This window comes from Syngnathoides biaculeatus, chromosome 23 (genome assembly GCF_019802595.1).
Source record: "Syngnathoides biaculeatus isolate LvHL_M chromosome 23, ASM1980259v1, whole genome shotgun sequence".
In the NCBI taxonomy this organism is placed as follows: domain Eukaryota; kingdom Metazoa; phylum Chordata; class Actinopteri; order Syngnathiformes; family Syngnathidae; genus Syngnathoides; species Syngnathoides biaculeatus.
Genome location: NC_084662.1, coordinates 8,785,614 through 8,805,473, shown reverse-complemented (window position 1 = coordinate 8,805,473; position 19,860 = coordinate 8,785,614). Strand labels below are relative to the sequence as shown.

Sequence of the window (19,860 nt, the reverse complement as noted above, 5' to 3'; positions counted from 1 at the left end):
AGTACAAAATACTCGATCCAGTTCTCAAAACGAACCAACGCAATTCCCCACCACTGCCAGCGATCACCAAAATAAAACTTGTGGACAGAGGGTTGCAACTCGCATGGCCGCTTTTGAGCGCCCCGTTGTTGGCCGCGAGTGTGCGCACATCGTGGCGAGGAAGTGAAAGAGCAATGTCAAACTTTTTTTGGGTTTTTAAACTCCACTGTGACAGTCAACGTGCAGATAGTCTTTGGTAGTATAAAATATTGTAGAAATACTATGAAAAATAGTAATAAGTCACACAAATACAGGAAATACTAGTACTGTGAAAAGAGGGTTTTGCTGTAAAATAACATTAACTTATAGTGATAATTACATGAATGCAATATGTAATGCTTTTCAGTAATGTTCGCGTGGGACATTAATCGGGCGCCACGGTGGAGCAGCTGGTAAAGTGTTCAATCCCGGCCCCTCCTGTGTGGAGTTTGCATGTTCTGGTCGTGCCTTTGTGGGTTTTCTCCGGGTGGGCACTCCGGTTTCCTCCCACATCCCAAAAACATGCAACATTAATTGGACACTCTAAATTGCCCCGAGGTGTGATTGTGAGTGCGGCTGTTTGTCTTGATGTGCCCTGCGATTGGCTGGCGACCAGTTCGGGGTGTACCCCGCCTCCTGCCCTTTGACAGCCGGGACAGGCTCCGGCACTCCCCGCGACCTTCGTGAGGATAAGCGTCAAAGAAAATGGATGGATGGATAGGACTTTAATCAAAAGCGGGTATTAGCATTCCAGGTTGAAGTGTTTTTACTTTTTTTCAATTCTTATATACAATCTTTCAGGTTCGATAGCGGAGGCAGGTTGTACCTATTGAAGTGACCGCTCGCGGGAGTTTTTAATAGTCATGTGTTATGTTGCGTGTGCGCGTGCGTGGGAAGAGCCAACGGAGGGAGGGGGAACAGCTGCAGAGGGAGGTGCACAGTTTGCAGGGTGAGCTTCTCTCTCTCTCTCTCTCTCTCTCTCTCTCTCTCTCTCTCTCTCTCTCTCTCTCACACGCGCTGTTTTCGAAACTTTCCGCACGTGTGCTCAGCTCGGACACGTTTTTTTGTGTTTTGTTTTGCTACTTTTTGCCTTTTTGAACACCAGTCGACGTCGGTCAGTGAACATCCCCCTACCCCCCCCCCCAAAAAAAAGTGGTTTCTCCTTCTTCTTCTTTTTCTTTTTTTATTTCCATACCGAGAAAATTTGGAGTTTTGGAAAGAGCACCACGACTTCGCGGTGAGAAGCAACAAGTGCGTTCGACTTGTATCTTTTCTTTCGTGGGTCCATTTTGCTGTCGCCATGTCCGGTGGGGCATTTTCACGCCACTCGTCGGACGGAACGACGTCGCGTCGGAGTGTTACGCCGGTGTTGTTGTTCTAAACGCACACGTGTTGACACTTCACCCCTCCTCCTGCCACACTTTTTTTTTTTTTTTTGTCGTCTGGCGTTTATCGTTCATCATTCTTGCGGCCTCCCTGCTGTCATGGAAGGCGACCAGGCCAGCGGACCCCAGCCTGAGGAGCCCCCCCGGGTTCGCGACGGCGGCGCCGGTTCCCACAGCTTCTCGCAACTGTGGAGCGACGTGATGGGGATGCTGGTAGGTTTCCAAGTCCCTCGACTTGAGTCCATCAGGTGCTGCGATCTGAAATGAGTTGTGCGTTGAAGTGCTTTGCATCGTTGTCATTCCACGCGGAAGCTTCTGGAAAGAACAACAGACTTTAAGAAAAAAAAAAAAAACAAAACAGCACCTAAAAATGCTTTTGTTTGCAGCCAATTTAATATTCACGTGACGTTCCAGGACCGAGCCAATCGACGCTGCGGCCATTTTGTGGCGTGAACCATCTTGCAAGCTCAGTGAGCAAACAAAATAAGCTGCGCATCTCTTTGTAAACTTTGCATCTCTATACATATTTGTTTTCATTAATCGGTTCACTAACGTTTTTAAAAATTACCATACAATATAATTAACAGTGACAGTTCATAAGACTTTAGCCAATGTATATGGATTGTTACCATCACATCATAATGCTAAAATTTTCGATAGAATTCTATAGAACTTTGGCTGTGATTTTCTTTAGAAATTCTACAAAATATAATTTATGTAAAAATTCTATAGGACTTGGGTCCTAAAGTTCTATAGTTCTTTAGAAAGTCTCAAGAAATGTTTTATAGAAAATTTTTAGCAGGGTATTGTTCACTCATTTACCAACTTTATCAATCTTTAAAAAAGGGGATTTCAGGATTGGTAGAATATAATATTAATTGAAAAATAAGCACGTAGTTGTCACCTACTGCACACTCGGAAGTGCTGTAATGTAGTTTTCCTGCCTGCGTGCCAAAGTATCCGTGTGAACGGGGAAAAAAAACAAACAAAAACCTAATGTAGACGTCAGCCGCCAGTGAGATTCAGGCACTTGGACTTATGTTTAATGCTATAAAAAAAAAAAAAAGACGACATAAATTACTTTTAAGTCCGTACAATATGCAGGATGTGTGTTTTCATTCATCGAGCAAATGTTCGCTTTTTCTAATGCAAAACACTGACCCATTGTTATTATTTTTTTTTTTTTTTTGTTTTTTTGTCCCAGCCGTTTGATATGCCAAGCAAATGTGCTCGCAGCCACTTGCGCCCTGCGTCAAGCTAAGAGGTGTTAATTTGGCCTGGTGTGGCTCTGAAGATGTGAATGGTGTGTAAAAGTCGTGTGGTTGTGTTGAGAAAGAAAGGTGGGGGAGATGTATACTGTCCTGCCCTCTGACACCGGGTGGGAGACCTGCCTCACAGCTGGCCAATTTATCCAGATTTATTGCTCCAGAGGCAGAGGTCTGCAAAGGATGTGCTTATCTTTTGACGTCTTTCGTCCTCCTCCGCTTGCTGCCGGCATACCTGAACACAATCACACGCACAAACATAACAGAAACAGTTTTTTTTGCAGTCAAGAAATGCAAACTGGCTTCTCTTGTGGCAGTTTTGATCAATCGAACGGTTCTGACCTGGCAGCTTGTTTCAATTTTGGTGCCGGAAACGTTTGAAAACGGCCAGCTGTGATTGTGGAAAAATATCTGACAAAAAACAAAGTCAATTGTGAAGACTTGGCGAGCTAATGCAGATCAATTTTTAGCTAAAACTGCTCCTTTCGCATGAGATCCAGTACACTACATAATCACTTGCTCTTCTCAAAACACTTTATGGGAACGACCCTTTCACCTTTTGGGTGTAGCGCCAAACTTGATGACCTGACGTAACTCAGTGTTGCAAATTTTGTTTTTGGTTCATCCCTGTCCCCAACATGCGAGAACTGAGCCTTCATACTTGTGGAGATAGCCATCAGTCCCGATAGACATCTCCACGCTAGCTAAGCACTGCCTCTTACCTGCGGTTCAGTTCTAAGCTTTCCCCTCAGGCCTGCCGCTAACGATTTTAACCGTCAGTATTTCTTTGCATTGCATCAATTTGTTTCTAAAATGTGCTTAAATTCTTGCGCTCGTGCGATGACGACGGCCAGACGGTTGTGTAATGTGAGTACGGATTGAATAAATGCACCGGCAGGTTGGCTGTCCATAGTCCCGACGAAGACGCCTCTGAGCCGATTTTGCAGTCACGTCAATACTGATACCTTTCCAATCTGTCGCTCACCAGCAACCTGAGTGGCTAAAACTAAAGTCAGGTTTTGCTTCCTGAGCTCTTGTGAGACAAAAACCTCGCTTTCAGTTGTGATGTCAGCAATCTCATCAATTTAAGCCTTGTGAAAAATCCTCCTTGCCTGGAGGGAATCGTCTCTTTTTCAAGAGATGTGCGGTATTAGATATCGTGTAGATAGTTGTGTTTTGTTTTGTTTTGGTTTTTTTTCCATGTACACCCAAGGATAGAATATTACTTTTCAGATGTGAATATCGATGGTGTCTGTCTGGGATATGCTAGACAAGATGAGCCCTGTGCGATTCCTCCCATGTACACGTTTTCACGTAGGAATGGTTGTGGATGAGTCATCGTTTGGCATTTTCACAATGCCACCTTTTCACCAGGGGATCGTAGGGCCTGTCTCAAACGTCATCTGAGCGGTCATCAAATCATACCATAGATGTGTGTCAGGACTGACCTAACCTATAAAATAGAAACGAAATCCTCTGGACTCTTAAAAGTGGTGGGCTTCTATTGTATCGATCGGTCCACAGTGTGAATTTACGACTTCCATCGCACTTGGGTTCTTGGTAACCCTACAGGAAGGTGTTGATTACTGTTGCTAGCGGTGCATACCCAACCGAGCTAATCTAACCGTACTGATTGGTAGACTCAAGCATGGACGGTTGCCAAGCCAGCTCACTTCTCGATAACTGCCCTTCCCTCGACTGGTCTCATCACTCGGTTCCTGCAGGCTTCCTCTGCTGCTTTGCTCTCCAAGCCGCGGATATCCTCAGGAAGCCCCCTCAAAAGGACTGGGCCGGGACCCCTCGCCTCAGCTTCCTCAACCCTCTTCCCCCTGTTCGACTACTCATCAGCATCATTTCAACAAATTCTCGATATTTCCTTAACATTATTTTTAAACAATACTTGGTTTCTTTTGGCAAATTTTCAAAATGATGATGTAAGGGTCTGTCCAACGAAGCCCATATCTTTATTTTCCAGTTTTGAACCCTCGAGCTTCTCGCCAGAAATGAAGCCCTTACAGTCAGTTTCCCGAGATCTTAAGACTTGGATTCTCGGGGTGTTGTATATGCACAATGATGATGATCTTGCTAGCTTTCAAGGACTATATTGCTTTCAACCCTGCGTGCATCCATGACAGACTGTAAATTTGCTCCAGTCACCTCTAAAAAAAAAAAAACTTTAGTACTGTACAATACAACAAAAAACCAACTCAGCTGACTGTAATTTGAACCAGCTGATCCAGTCCCAAAGTTGTATGGCGTGTGGAAGCGATCGCACGGCTGTCGCGATCCTGACGTAGCAAGAGACACCTGGCTCCATTATGAACACTTTGGTCTTGTTCTCCGGTGAAAGAAAACAGTCGCGAGGCGAGTGCCACAGATGCCGCCATTCAACTTCGCTGAACCCCAGCACTCTTCGGAATGTAAGTCTAAAGAATTGACCGTAAGCGTGATAACGTTGCAGCTAGAATTTTAATGTGGAGAGATACTTTTTTGTACAAGGAAAAAGTACTTTTAAACCCCGGCACTGCTCTTAGGAGTGGCTTCGTTATTGCTGAGTGAAAACCTGCTAAATTAGTACAGAACAGCACAGTGAACTTAAAACCAGACCTAAAGTTTCAAGACTTGAGCCATTTTGAACCCTAACATTGAACGTACATCAATTTTGGAGTGGTCTGGACTCAAACTGCAACCAAAACCTCCCTTATGTGCAGTGTGAACCAAGACGCTGGCTGGGCAGCCTAAATTCGAGTTAACTTGATGCGATTTGTTAATGGGGATTTTAAAAAAAGATGGAGAACTTCTTGAATTTACCGCCATAGAGGCAAACGGGGCCCTCACGGCAAGCCTCCGTGGTTGCTGGAAAGCTATGTGAGGAATTCCATGGCCAATTGATCATGCGAGGAGGGTTGACTTGGCCTTCTAACTGTTTCCATTCTCAAAATTTGACCTACATTTTATGTTGGCAGCTTGTACCGATGACTTCTATGACGATATCAAAAGTGAGTCTTGCAGGGCTTTACAAATCTGATAGTACTCAGTTCTTGCATTATAGAAATCGATGATGAAAACTTGTCAGTTTTTCACTTCTGCAGCAATAACCCTTCACACTTTTTTTTTTTTTTTTGCTATCTGGCCCCGCCCGACTTCAGAAGTGTATGACACACGCGTGTGACTGAGACTACACACCAGCATTCCTGCATGTTCCTTCTTGGGTGTTGTTTTCAATTGTTCCAAGTCACTATTAGGAGTTGGTCCCTCCCTTCACTTTCAGGGTGGAGGAGCAATTACGTCATCCAGAAGCAGCGTGGCTCTTTTTTTTTTTTTTTCTCTCTCAAACTTTGCAAGTAGTTTTACACGAACCTTCATTTGAGAATGGGTTTTAAGTTACTTAGTATACAAATCCGAATAGAGGCAAGAGGTGCAGGAGGTGCACGTTGCATGGTTTAGAGAATATGTTGGGAATGGCAAAACCTCTTGGGAGTATTCCCTTTGAGATTGTCCATCAGATGGAACTACGTATTTGTACGTGACTTGCTTTGTCATGCGATAGGAACGGGAATATGCCTTGCCGCCAGCCAAACTGGATGTTTCAGATGTGCATTAGAAGACCTTAACGTATCATTCACATCACTTGTGATATTTTTGCCGGTTTTCAGTAGAACCGGCAGATATTGGAGTATTTTGTTTATATTTACGCCGCACATTACCAGCTGTTTGGCGACATTTCCGGTATGATGCGGCAAAGTCCTAATCGGGCCGCTCTCCTTCTGCTTCAGGTTGTTTTGAAGTCTCTCGGACGCTCATGTGTTTTTAATCGCTAATATACGCTCGCACATCCCTAAAGAAGACCCCATGCCTGTGTTTGCATGTGTCACTGGCAAGCCTCACTTCCACTCACAGTGATTCATTCATTTGTGGGCTGGCACCCGCATAGGGAGTCCGGTTTAGAATGTCTGAGAGAGACTGTTCGGACCCTCGCGGAGCGACTCAATGCTATTTGTCTGGCTGGCGCGGATTAGATCAACACTGATGAATATTTACCAGGCTGTCATTGCAAGGGTGGCCTAGATTTTCACTTAAGCGAGACTCCGAGAGCCCTTCATCTCCGTCTGACAGGAAAAACTCAAGATTCTGAAGGACAAGAGGTTCTCATTAAACTGATCCCTGTCACGTCTGTCAGACCCTCTCATCTTTAACATGCCTGACACACATCTTTTTCGGTCTTACTGGTGGAACACGTTCCTCTCTTGACCCAAACTTCGAGTCCACTAGACAAAGACAGGAACTGTGCAGATGTGAACGGAAGACTGTGTTTTGGTTTGGCGTTTAGTGAACGACTATGAAGGAAAGGGCATTCAATGTATCGCGGGACAAAGACCAGAAACAAACCGCGGCCTGACAAAGGTCCCCGATAAGAATGACTGAAAGTCCAAATAAAGCAGACCTTTCATTGAAATGTATTCATAACTTTTCTGTTTGTATTGAGTGTGCAGTGATTATCCAACAGGAACAATGCATCATGCCGCGTGTGTGTTTCTACTGTTTGGCTTGGTTGAGAGTGTTTAAATGATGCATAAAGCAACAGCTGCACATTCCAAAATATTTACTTATTTGAGGGGATTATGTGCACTTATTTTGGTATGAACTCTACATCACCGTAACCGATTTTGCAACGGGGGCATTTTCTTTTCCTTCCCGGGTCTTCGGAGGCTAAATATTTGCATTTTTTTCCCTGTCTTTGCAGGATGGTTCACTTGGCAACATAGATGACCTTGCTCAGGAATACTCTGAATACTACAACACGTGCTTCAGCGACGTCAGCGACCGAATGGAGGAGCTCCGCAAAAGACGGGTGTCCCAAGAGCTCGACATGGTGAGCGGCCGCTGTCGCTCACTTTCTCTGCACGCCAGTTAGCGGCGATATTTGGATCGTCACAGGACTCAAAACCGGCGCCCGTACTTGTCCGAAGGGAGCGTTAGTCAACACAGTGGTGATTATGGAAATCCACTGGAGAGTTGGGTTGTCCCTTTCACATGGATGTAGGGTAGTGGGGCACCTCCTCGGTTGCCTAGCTGCAGGCGAACGTACGAAGGAATGCAGTGGGTGCTGCCACAAAGGTTGTTTGTCTGATGGCGCTCGAGCTATTAAGCCTACATGTAAACAAATTGAGTACAGTGGCTCCTCTAATGTCGAACGGAATCGGCAATTTAGAAGCCGTTTCGTTGCACGAGAAATGATGAAAATTGAATCAGTCTGTTCCAGCGAGATGGAGCCGTTGCCGTCATAAAACACGAACGAACGGTCAGACAACTTTAAAAACAAGTTAAACGTAAATTACATCTATGTGACAGAAGAGTTTCCGCCAGGATGAAGGGGAAACTCTATAAAACAGTGGCGAAGCCGGCCGTGATGTACGGATTAGCGACGGCGCCGCTGAAGAGACAACAGGAAGAGCAGAAATGAAGATGTTGAGGTTCTCGCTCGTAGGGAGCAGGTCGGATAGGGTTAGAAATTGAGCTCATTAGAGGGACAGCCAAAGTTGGATGTTTTGGAGACAAGGTTAGAGACAGCAGAGTTCAATGGTTTGGTCATGTTCGGAGGCGAGAGCGTGAGTATATTAGTTAGAAGGGTGCTGACGATGGAGCTGCCTTGCAAAAGAGCGAGAGGAAGACCAAAGAAAAGGTTGATGGGCGTTGTGAGGGAGGACATGAGGACAGTGGAAGATGCACGACATAGGCTTAGATTGGAAAAAGATGACACGCCGTACCGACCCCTAATCGGGACAAGCCGAAAGGAGAAGAAGAAGAAACATAAATACATGAATACCCTGTAAGAAGCTCGCTCAGATTTGGGAGGCGAGCTGCTTCCCATTAATACTAAACGCTGCAGTTTAGTGTTAACTAATTAATTGGCATCGAAGCTCCGTTTCTTGAGGACCTAAAATGAGAACATCTTTTTATCATTTCAGTTTTCTAGAATCTACTTAGACTGATGTCATTATAAGAGGTGTAATCAGTGTACACGGCTCCCAGCGCTCTGGCCAAAACAATGAATTATGGTTTTGATTTTATGATGATGGACTGGTCACGTTCCATCCATGACCCGTGCTGGCTCCCCTCCGTTGTGTCACAGCTGGAAACCTCCATCTTGAATTACATTTAAGTGGAAAATGACGACGTTTCGGCGGCGTTGCGGGGTCGTACTAAAAAAAAAAAAAAAAAAAAACTCGGATCTGCCAAAGATTAAACTTCGGCGTAAAACTGCAAAAATGTGCATGGGACCAACCTCCAGATGCTGTTCTTGTGACGCAACACTGGACCCGATTATTGCTCACACATGCCGCACGTGCGTTCGCAGCGGGAAAACGGTTGATCCGCAACGCTGTAGCATTTTATCTTTGTTTATGTGCTCCGTTTTTCCATTTTGTTTAAGGATGCATGTTTTTTTTTTTTTTATTTTATGGAAACCGCATGGTTTCGGTCAGGTGGACACAGGCTAGTCCAAAAGAGGCGCTGATTTATCGAATGGGTTCTTTTAAAGTCGTGTACAGTGGAAACATTTATGCATTTGCTTGAGTGTTCTCGCTGTGTGGCCCTAATGTTCAATATGATGTTTTGTCACACATTGTAAATTGCCTCAAGGTAATTCGAAACAGTCTCATCCTCGGTGGACAGAACCAGGGAAAAGGAAGCAATCAGTGCTTATTCTCGTCTGTTAAGAGGAGGCGAGAGCCGACTGGGCCCCGAGCCTGAAGGAGGATGTGGACTTCGGACGAAGAGATGAGGGGAATGAAGAGGAGGAGAGTTGAATTTGAGAGCCTGCAGCTGTCCCAGCACTCTGCAGAATTTGGCAGCAAAATATAGACGAAAGGAAGGGGAAAAACATCGGAGGGAACATGGGTGAAACAACACCTCATTGAGCTTCTCTCAAAAGGCGCGCTCTCAACCCACGCTGTATAGATTTTACCTTGCACCCTTTCTAAAATTGTCTTTATACTACGTGCATAACGCATACCCGAATATGACCAAATTTCATAGGATACAATACGTTGCAAGGTCTTGCTTTCGGGCTTCGGATTCTAATTGACGCAAGGAGACGGAATTAGCTTGAATGCCGTCCACCTGTCTTCCCGTGGATTGATGGGAGTGAAGAAGGTCACGGTCAATGGCGGGAATCTGTGTTAATGGCGAGGCATTTAGAAAGTGGCTCTCTAGAGGGACGACGAGGCCTTGACACGAAAGGCCAAAGTCTTGTACAGGGTACGTACAGGAAGATCAATCTCAACAACACCGAATCCGCTTTCCGGGTATTGTCCGTCTTCCAAGTCTCATTTGAATCAAATCACCAGCAGCAACGATTGCTTCTAGTCAGAATGTAATTCATTTTCACGAGTAGATCTGTCAATTAATCCTGTTTGCTGGCATCTTTTTTTTTTGGCCAAAACATAAAATTATGCAACGAAACTCCATTGAGGAGCACAGATATACAGCGTTTGGATAAGACCAAGTGGACTGTTACACTCGTTTGGACGATTCCAAGCAAGGAACTTGCTTCATAGGTCTGAACAGTTAAATCTAGTTTTGTTTCTTCTTTGGCTGCTTGGCAGAAAATTGGAAAGTCTTGGGCTTTTTTCGTCATCGCCATGGTAGCGGTTGAAGACAAAATCTAATCGTATTCCGTGCTCATAAGTTGCTCTTCTTGGTCATTGGTAGTTTTGTTAGCGCTTCGCATACTTGATGCAATGGGCCTGAGACCGACTAGCAATCAGGATGTAGACTGCGATAAGAGGTATAGAGAAAGGATGGGCGGAAGTCGCTGGTCCTCTACTGATGATTTTGGCGAGGGTCACGTTTACAGATTGTTTTGGCTTTTGTTTTATTTTGCTCAATGCATCCGCTGAGCCTTTTAGGGGCCTCTCATTAAAACAGCGACGGCTGTAAAAGTAAAACACGTCTCTTCCCCTATTTAGAGCCGATGATGGAGGGTCTCAGAGATCACTATCCACTTCCTGCCGGGGCCCCCTAGTATGTTGTTTTTCAGTATCTTCATGTTAGCATGGTAACAAAGGGAGTAAACCAACATCCCCTTAGGGGATGGGGGACCTATGGATTAGGCTCTACTGTGCATCGTTTCCCAGCAAGTCTTGTGGATGGGGAAACTCATCCGTATGCTGACGCTACAGAAACATTCCGAAGCCACATGTATAGAACTTCACGTGTGGACAGTCACCGACAAATCGTAACGGCAGAGTATACGTCACATTGGGCCCCCGAAAATGGAATCCAAGTTATACAAGTAGCTGTTGTAGTGCAACTTAAAAATGCTAAATTTGAACTTAAAATGCTAAAAAAACGCGGGCAATGCCTCATACTTTTATCTTTGGGTTTGGGATTTTATTTTTTAAGTCTAGTTTCTTTGAGGTTTTTGGGGACAGTTTTAGGATTCACTGTCACTTTTCCAATATAGGTTTTACTTGGCACTTTAATAGCTATAGCGACGTCAGAATTTTTAATTAGATTTCTGCTGTTATTAGTCAGGATGTTATTAATGATAGTTGCCCATATCAGTTCACTTGTAGACTGCTGTATTCCTTACACGTTAGTGGCGACATTGCATTGGTGCATTTCAAGACTAGCAGGTGAATCGCGAATTTGTCACGGAGCAAGAAGCAAAATATTTGGATCCCAAAGATGAAGCAGAAGTATTTTGTGAATATCATTTCAAAGCTTCGATTCGCCAAATGTGGCTTTTGAAGATTTTATGCTTTTAAAAATGTATTTATTTTAAAGAGACATTCTTCCAAAAATCTCCAGGAATTCGAGACCGTGAAGTGCTTTGCTTTGCCACGAGGCCGACACCAGCGGGGTCAAGTTGTTTGTCAAAGTAGGCCTTGATCATTGAGATTACGACTACAGAGGAGAGGAAAGAAAGGCAAACGCCAGGTGCTTGTTTGTTCTTTCCACCTTCGGGCTTTAGCGTCGAGACGTAGCCGGCAGCCCTTTTGTTGCTTTAAGATTTTCTTCAAATAGCGCCGGCACGCCTTCGGTGTTGGGATAACCTGCCTGCAGGTGTTAGATTTGCAATTCTTATTGCTTGATATATTTGTCGGCCTCCAGAAGGCGACGATGTCATTGGAATTCGTAATACCGTTGGTACTTGCCTTTGAAACCAAAAAGAATGCTGACGCAAAAGGCATTAGAATGCTGTTGACACAAGCGTGCCTGTGCCGCAAGTACGGCCGTTCTCACTCATGTGCCACTTTTTGGAACAGAACATGGTAGAGGTTGGTACTGAGTGGGCTGCTGCTTTCGTGTTTTACTTCTGGCTACTTCCCCACAACGTCAGACCGGCCTGCGTTTGTGTACGTCCCGTTCCGCAATGTTTGAATCACGCCATACCGGTCCCACAGCTTAACGTCTTTTTTTTTGGGCTCGCACCAGGTTTCCCAGTTGGTGCCTGCTCGTCTCACGGCGCTAACTTTCAACCCCACGCTCGCCCACCCAGACTCGTCGGACCGCGCCAGCTGGCGTAGTTCCACCGAGCCACCTGGTCGGTCGGGTTTTGCCGCATATACGCCTACCTTTCGCCTACGTGCTTGGCAGCGGCTGCGGTATCTCCTGCCGACGGTGGACTTGTGCGGTTATGCTTGGACCAACCTTTGCTATTTTACACTTCCATGGGCTATTTCTGTCCTCTTCTTTTCATACACATTCTGGTAATGGAGGCAGAATTAAACAGTAGTCTGTCGTTGGTGATGTATAGAGATCTGTTGGTAGTGAAGATATGCGGTCCAGAAAGTGGATGGATGGATGGATGGATAGATGGATATAATTTCATCAACACAACTGCAGAAGCATATCTTTGCGCTGTTTTTGTTTTTTTTTAAGCTTGACAATAAGGGTAGGAATTGCTAAATAACTCATGATATTCATTTTTTTGTAAACCAGGTAAGGCATTTCCTACCCGGAAGCGGTTTAGGTGTCATTGTCTTGCTCAAGGACACTTCGACAGCGAACAGCCGAAACTGGGATACGAACCGACGGCTGATGACAACTGAGGCACAGCCACCTCATATGTGATATTCCGGTTTTTCGGGAATGATATTTTGACACTTTTGGGAGCTACTGTGTATATATATATATATTTACGGGAAAACCCCGATTTTTGTCATTCCCTGAACCCTCTCGGGACCAAATAAAATTTTGCGGAGCGAAAAATCTGATACTTTCAGAAAATAATATTCTGGACTTCAAATTTTCTATTAAAAATAAACCTGTTGCAAATTTGCAACCCCTGCCCGGAAAGGGTTAATTAATACTTGGGCGATGCTAAATTTGACATTTAACAAAATTTCCATGCTGGAGGAGAGGGAAAATTGACGATAAATCAATTCGATATTTTAAACAGATGTCATAACTTAGATTTAGCTTAGGTTCCTACATCTGATGCCGTGTTGTCTTCACTAATTCATCCATTAGTTTCCTCAATGACTTCAAGAACGATCCATCCATACATTATCTACCGCTTTTCCGGGTCGGGTCGCGGCGGAAGAAACTTCAGCAGGGATACCCAGACTTCCCTTTTCCCAGCCACTTCTTCCAGCTCTTCCAGAGGGATCCCGAGGCGTTCCCAAGCTAGCCGAGAGACACAGTCTCTCCAGTGTGTCCTGGGTCGTCCTCGGGGTCACTTTCCGGTGGGACGTGCCCGGAACACCTCACCAAGGCGGCGTCCGGAAGTATCCGAATGAGATGCCCCAGCCACCTCTTCTGGCTCCTCTCAACGCGGAGGACCAAGCTCGACGCTGAGGTCCTCCCGGATTCTCACCTGTTCTCTAAGGGAGAGGCCGGTTGGATCCGGGATCTTGTTCTTTCGGTCACGACCCACAACTCGTGCCCATAGGTGAGGGAATGAAGAACAAGTTCAAGAGTTCTGCTGTAATTTACTTGGTTCCAATGTGAGCGTGCCACGCGTGATCCTCATCAAGGCGAGCACGTCCTCGCTCTGCTCCCGCTCACCTGAGCTTTGATTCAATTCGGTCACACATAAGCCATCAGCCCCCCGGCATCGCAAACGGCCCCTGTGACTGATCTCCACATTGATGAGCATGTTACGCCAGTTCACGCCGAGGTAAGTGGGGCAACGTCTCGGGCTGGCGCTGCCAAGTTCGCGTAAAGTACGGAGTCGCCTCCCGTGAGATTCGCTCGTGTGAACTATTCTTCACACGCCCTCGTACAAACCTGCCACGAGGAACATTGATTTTTCTCTGTCAGCGAAGCTTCTGACAGAAATTCCAATTTTGCCCCTGTAAGCTTTTGCATGAATTTTTCAACATCATCACCCTGCGCTACTACAAAGTCGCTTTCACGCATCTTTTTTTTTTTTTTTTTTTCCCCACTGATCTTCCTCGTTTCACACGTTCAAAGCCTCCCTCCGTGTCAAAAGATTGAAGTCGGAGGAAGTCTGTGTCCTCCACGGTGAAATGTATGAATCTCGATCGGGTGATTTTTGTGTGCGACGTGTTGGCCAGCCAACTAACGGCAGGGATTTTTAAAAATAGATTTTTTTTTTTTTTTTTGCGTCCAGTGACTGAGACTGCCGTCGCCGCCGTCTGGGCTCGCCGCCGAAACCATCAAAGAGGATCTGATAACCGAAGAAATCTCCTGCCACTTTTGTGCGAAACGCTGCGATGCGCCACCGAGCGCTCACCTTGTTCACGGTGGCTCACTTCCTTTGTTCGGCCGCGTCGTCGTCGCGCGGCGGCTCGGTTGTTTGAACGCAGCGGGCTGCCAAGGTTGTTTAAAGGGGTTAGATTGGTTGCAAGTTCTGCTTGTGCAGAAGGACTGGGAAAACAGAATATTATCTGTTTTTCCAGTTTTAAAGACGAAAACTCGTTACGAGACTTGTTTTTGGCCTTAGCCACCGACGTGTCATCTCACTTGAAGAAATATTCGGTCTTTTTCCTTTCTGACCCAATCCCCGCGGGTTCATTAAAGATCTCTTAAAAGTAGGCAGTGTCACTTTCGACTCTCCGCTTACTCCCTGACTCGTTCCAAAACACAAAAGAGGAAAGCAAATGGCCGCGTTCGAGATCACACTGATCAGGATGTGCGACAGAACATATTTAGGAAGTTCTTTCCCGGTTCAATGTCCTATGAGTGTCTCACCGTGATTCAACCGGGAGAAAATGATCATTTCTCTTTTCCTGTTCCTCTTTTATTATGACTTAATTCCTCTTTTGTGATAAAAGGTCGGCTACCCGCCCCCCAACATTACTGTAATTTCCTTTTATGTGTGCCCAATGCTCCTTTAAAAGAGATTAACACGCTTCCTCCATTGTTACGTCGATGTCAAATTTTATTCTCACACTATCTTAATAATTCTGTTCAGTGTTCTGGTTTTACATTGTATCCTCTGTTAAAGGCTTTCCTTGATTGACAAGAATATTAACAATCACTCATTTCATTATTTCATAAATACAGAAGTATGTCATGGAATTTTTATTTGAAACAGCCAACCTTTATATAGTACTGCTTAGAAAAGAATGGACATTTAACAATTTTTTTTTTTGAATTGATCACAAAAATGACCACTCAAATAAGGATTTTTTTTTTACACTTAACAATTCAGTGATGTGATATTAAATTATTTTAAAAATGTTATTTTATTTTTTCCAAATGGCTTCAGTGGTTTATTTTTTTTTATTTTTTTATTTTATTTTATTTATTTTTTTTTATGACCAGTTGAATTTCTTCGGCAACCCATCTGTGCCGGAAAGTCATTGCTCTTTGCTGATGAGCGGCATTGTTGATCTGAACCTTTACGTGAGAAGTGGCTTACATTATTAATAAACTCACATTTTGCAAATTGAAGTACATCAGGTTTATTGCCACTGCTTTCATTCAGTGAGAATACAGAAACAATAAGTTTTCTTGAAATATGTTTTTGCCACGGAGGACTCACGGAAAAGTATTGGCATGAGGAGTTACGGAATGTTACAACTGGTATAATTTAATACGATGTGCTAAACACATCATTTGTATTTCAACAGCTCTGCATGAAATTAACCATTTTTTTTTAACCATATATGGATGAAAAGCCAAAGTCCACCGCCATCCAGTATTATTTCAAGGACAATTAAATTCAGTGGCAGTCCTCCATGTTTGAACGGCAGTGAATGAATTTAAACGTGTAACGCAGCTTTTTGCAAGGCTCGACCTGTTGAGTAAATGACTGGTTTGGTCGAGCACGTGCTCGTGTTGTCACCCGGACGTGGCGAGTGTGCCGAAATGCTCAAGAACGGCTTGTCGTGAGTGGATATTCCTTTTACTCGGTCTGCAGTCACTTGGAGCCCCTTTTCTCCGTTAGTAAAAAAAAAAAAAAAAAAAAAAAAGTACACAGTGCTCATGCGTGGTATTTTTGTACTCTCAATATCCTCCTTGATGTTTGCTCATCTCCTTCTTTCTTCTCACTTAGGAGAAACCGGATCCAAACAGTATCTCGTTGCAGCTCCGGACTGAGATCCAGGTATGTTGATGACGCGTACAGTACTTGCACAAATTGGAGCCACTTCATTAGGTACAAGTCACATTTTCCCATGGGAATAAAATGTCCATTGATTTTGATTTATTCCAGGGTTGGACTGTCCTGATCATAAAACATGAATTAACTTTCGCCGTACATTTTTCATTCACTTTTGTTTAAACTTCAAATTCTAGCACTTGTGAATGACTTTGGGCTATCCACTGTATTGTTGACATAAAACTCTATTAAGTTAGTTATTGTTAGGGTAAATGGTTTGGTCTAAAATCTTTGTACAGTAGATTCTTCTTGTGCACCTTCTGAAGTGAGACGCAACCAGTGCAAAAAAAAAATATATATATATCTCTCCCTGCTTCTTGTTGAACTTGCTTTTGCAAGCACTGTTAGGACACGGGAATGTATACAAAGCGTCTCGTGTGGATGCTACCGCACAGAAGGATCTTTAACGCTAGCTTAAAAACAGGTTTTGACTTACCTGCCTCTTCTTCAGGAGTCCCTGGGCTTCAGCAGCGACGTCTCCACTCCAGAAACAGACAGAAAGTAAGTCCTTCTTATTCTCCCAAATCCGACACGGGTGAGCTTTTTGCATAGTGTAGTCTGCATCGGGTCAGCGCGATGTACAGCTCGGGCCCGACGGTGTCAAATATAACATCGCGAATCACGTTCAGCTTCTCCACGCGTAAACGCGCTTCCACCTGCGACTCCTGTGATTGATTGGAACTCTACAGCGAAGGGGCTTCAAGGAAAGGTCACTGAGTCGTGCCTGCGGGCAGCGGAGGTCACCTCCTCAGGTGGAAAGCTGACACTTGATCGATGAGTGCAGCCAGGCGTGCGGAAGACGAGATTTGGAGGCACAGGCCGAGCCGTGGAGCACTTAGACCAGTGATTCCCAAACAGTGCGCCGGGGTACTTTAGTGTGCCGTGGGAAGTTATCCAATTTTATGTAATTGCTAAAAAAAAAAAAAAACATTTATTCCAAGAAATAATGTATCTTTATTCATCTATTTATGCCAGTGAGGCACAATGACAGAACAAAAAAAAATTCTCTTCTATTAGATGGCAGGAAGTATGTACAGTAATTAATCGGTCCATTTTTGGTGTGCCGCGGGATTTTACAATTGTAAAATATGTGCCTTGACTCTATAAAGGTTGGAAATCACCGACTGGGACGCATGAAAGTGCACATTTACGGAGACAAACGGTCATACATTACATCAAACGAAAATAAAAATAAATTGTATTGTTTGTGTTATTCGTGGCATCATTGCCGTTTCCAGGGGTCCTTCAAATACAAATTTGTCAGAAACGACACCCCCGTTAATCTAAAATACCTTTAATATCATCATGTGACCCCAAAATACTGCCATGGGTTGTAAACCCATGAAAATATTGTCCCGAAACATAAGTCAATGAGAAACTATCGCAAATTCATACCTTGCGATTCCAACATTCGTGCTTGCCCTGCCATGTGTGGAGCAGCTGGATTCGCCCCTGCATGTGATCCTTTATGATCCATGCATGTAATATATTCTTGCATTATACATAAGATGCACGAATCGCACTTTACGTCCCTCGGCCACGTCCTTACGGCTCCGGCAGGCTTTTTCCTCCTTTCCTTCCTGCCTTTGTGTCCGGACGCGGGCAGGAGGGTGAGGCGGGCGCATTTTCGAGGGGGGGGGGGGGGGGGGGGGGTGATGACCAAAACGATTACGGCCCAAAGAGCACAGACCAAGGAGCTTTATTGAACCGGATTTGGGCGCGGTTCCTGAACGACAAAGTGCATGAGATCACGCTATAGAAATGGGTCTGCAAAAAAAAAAAGGAAATGCATGTGTGCTGACTCCTGAGTACAAACTCCAACAACCTGCCACCCTGAACAGGATAAATGGTGATAAAAGTGGAAGGATGTTTCGGATGAAATATTCGGGCATGGAAATCCCAACAGACTGGTGTCAAACTCAAGGCCCAGGCACCAGATCCGGTCCAACGCATCATTTTCTGTGGACCGCAAAAGCGAATCACCTGGTTGAATTTCCATGATTCCTGCTAAAACGTGGACCGAAATTTCAAAAATGTTATTTGGAATTAAAGTGAGTTTTTTGCAAAAGCGTTGTTTTTGATAGCAATCCACTTTTTCCAATAACTTGAATAGTTGAACTATTATTCTTGACTTCTGATTTCAAAACTGGTTATCCATCAACTTGTTGCGTATGTGATTAAACGTGGTGAATGTTTAAATTGAATGATTAAGCATTTATATGATTTCACAGTCATAACCCGCACCTCCAAGGTAAACTGTAACTACAACGTGGCCAGTGACAAAATTGAATTTGACACCCCTGAAACAGAAAAAAATGGTCTTAGCGTTCCCATTTTTGCGGGAGCCTCTCACCCCCGTGTGACCCTCGGCGGGCTCGCAGCTTTCACGAGGAAGCGCATACCACACGTTGTACACGTTGCGTAGACGAAAAGCCCGTGCACGATGGGAACCAGATGCCAAATGAGTCGGAATGACGTCTGCTTTTGACTCTGCCGATGTGCTCGTCTTCCGCCTGGCTCTCTGGTTTCTGTCCCTTGAATGACACGAGTCGTTTTAATATCGCATAAGGAATTCCCTCTGCGCATAGCAAGATACTACAAAAAATCTTGCTTTAGATTTTTGTTTCATTTTTTTCCCTGCAATAGTTTTGGTCTTAAGGAATGCCCTTTCCGTCTCTTAAAATATGACAAAAAGTCTCATATGTGCTTTAGAATTTTTATTTTTCCTTTTTTCTTACAATAGTTTTGGTCCTATAGATTTTAAGTCTGAGAAAGAGAAAATTGATTGAAACCAATCAAGGTAATACTCAAATTAATTTTGACCAGAATGTATTAATGCAAAACATTCTCCAACTTTTGCATTGACTTTTTCCTATTCTTCACCTGTGCGGCCATAAAGAGTCTCAAACACGTCCCCGAATCCCCGCCCTGTCATCACCTCTGTCACCTTAGGAGATCAGCGCCCGGAGGGGGTGACCCAAACTTGATCTTTGGCCGCCCCTCACACCGCTTCCACCAATCCTTGTCACTCCTGATTGTCAGGAGGTGGCTGCACTTGTCATGATGCACAGCAGTGCGGCGACGATGTCGCCAGGGAGTTCAGGCTCGACATTTCCGGTTGTTACGGAGAAGGTGTGGGAGGGGGGGTATACTAATCAAGAGGGTCAATTTGTTTTTGATGTAAACAAAATGCAAAATCATGATCGGATGCACCTTAAGGGTCAGGAAAAATGTGCAGCCTACCTTATGTTGCTCCCACAGAAGTTGAGATGGACACCTTTACGTTATATTGTGTGCCGTCTGAATGGGAAAGTTAAAGTTAAGGCGATAACCGCCCTCCATTCAATGCGTAGATGCGACTGAACTTAAAGAGGAAAAAAGGGGTGGGGGGGGGGCGGCATAAATGGAGAGTTAAACAGATTAAGTTGCCAGGCTGCACAATGCCTGGATTGACACTTTCTCTGAAAGACGTTCAGGATCCTTTTTTTTTTTTTTTTTTTTTTTAAAGTGTGTGTGTGTGTGTGTGCGTGTGTGTGCGCGTGTGCATTTGTGTGTGTACCACACAGCCTAATTTATAGAACATGAAGGCGCGGCGGACACCGACTGAGAAAAG

The 19,860-nt window shown here is 44.5% G+C and overlaps 1 protein-coding gene and 1 long non-coding RNA gene across 5 annotated transcripts in view; one reads left to right on the top strand and one right to left on the bottom strand.

Moving 5' to 3' along the window:
- The window catches only part of sash1a (SAM and SH3 domain containing 1a), a 153,124-nt gene that overhangs the window by 102,776 nt on the left and 30,488 nt on the right, over nt 1–19,860 (top strand). For 3 of the 4 annotated variants that reach the window (XM_061812684.1, XM_061812685.1, XM_061812686.1), the window contains exons 2-4: nt 7,413–7,541; nt 16,143–16,193; nt 16,699–16,748. In XM_061812684.1, the coding sequence (XP_061668668.1) occupies nt 7,413–7,541; nt 16,143–16,193; nt 16,699–16,748 (230 nt within the window). Of the gene's footprint in view, nt 1–906; nt 1,617–7,412; nt 7,542–16,142; nt 16,194–16,698; nt 16,749–19,860 lie in introns of those variants that run through there. The other variant, XM_061812687.1, reaches the window with a different exon arrangement.
- LOC133496754 (uncharacterized) lies at nt 1,623–17,894 on the bottom strand. The gene is made up of 4 exons (XR_009793847.1): nt 17,643–17,894; nt 16,684–17,158; nt 3,011–3,079; nt 1,623–2,903 (listed from the first exon to the last, which is right to left on the bottom strand). It is a non-coding gene; the product is annotated as an uncharacterized LOC133496754 (long non-coding RNA).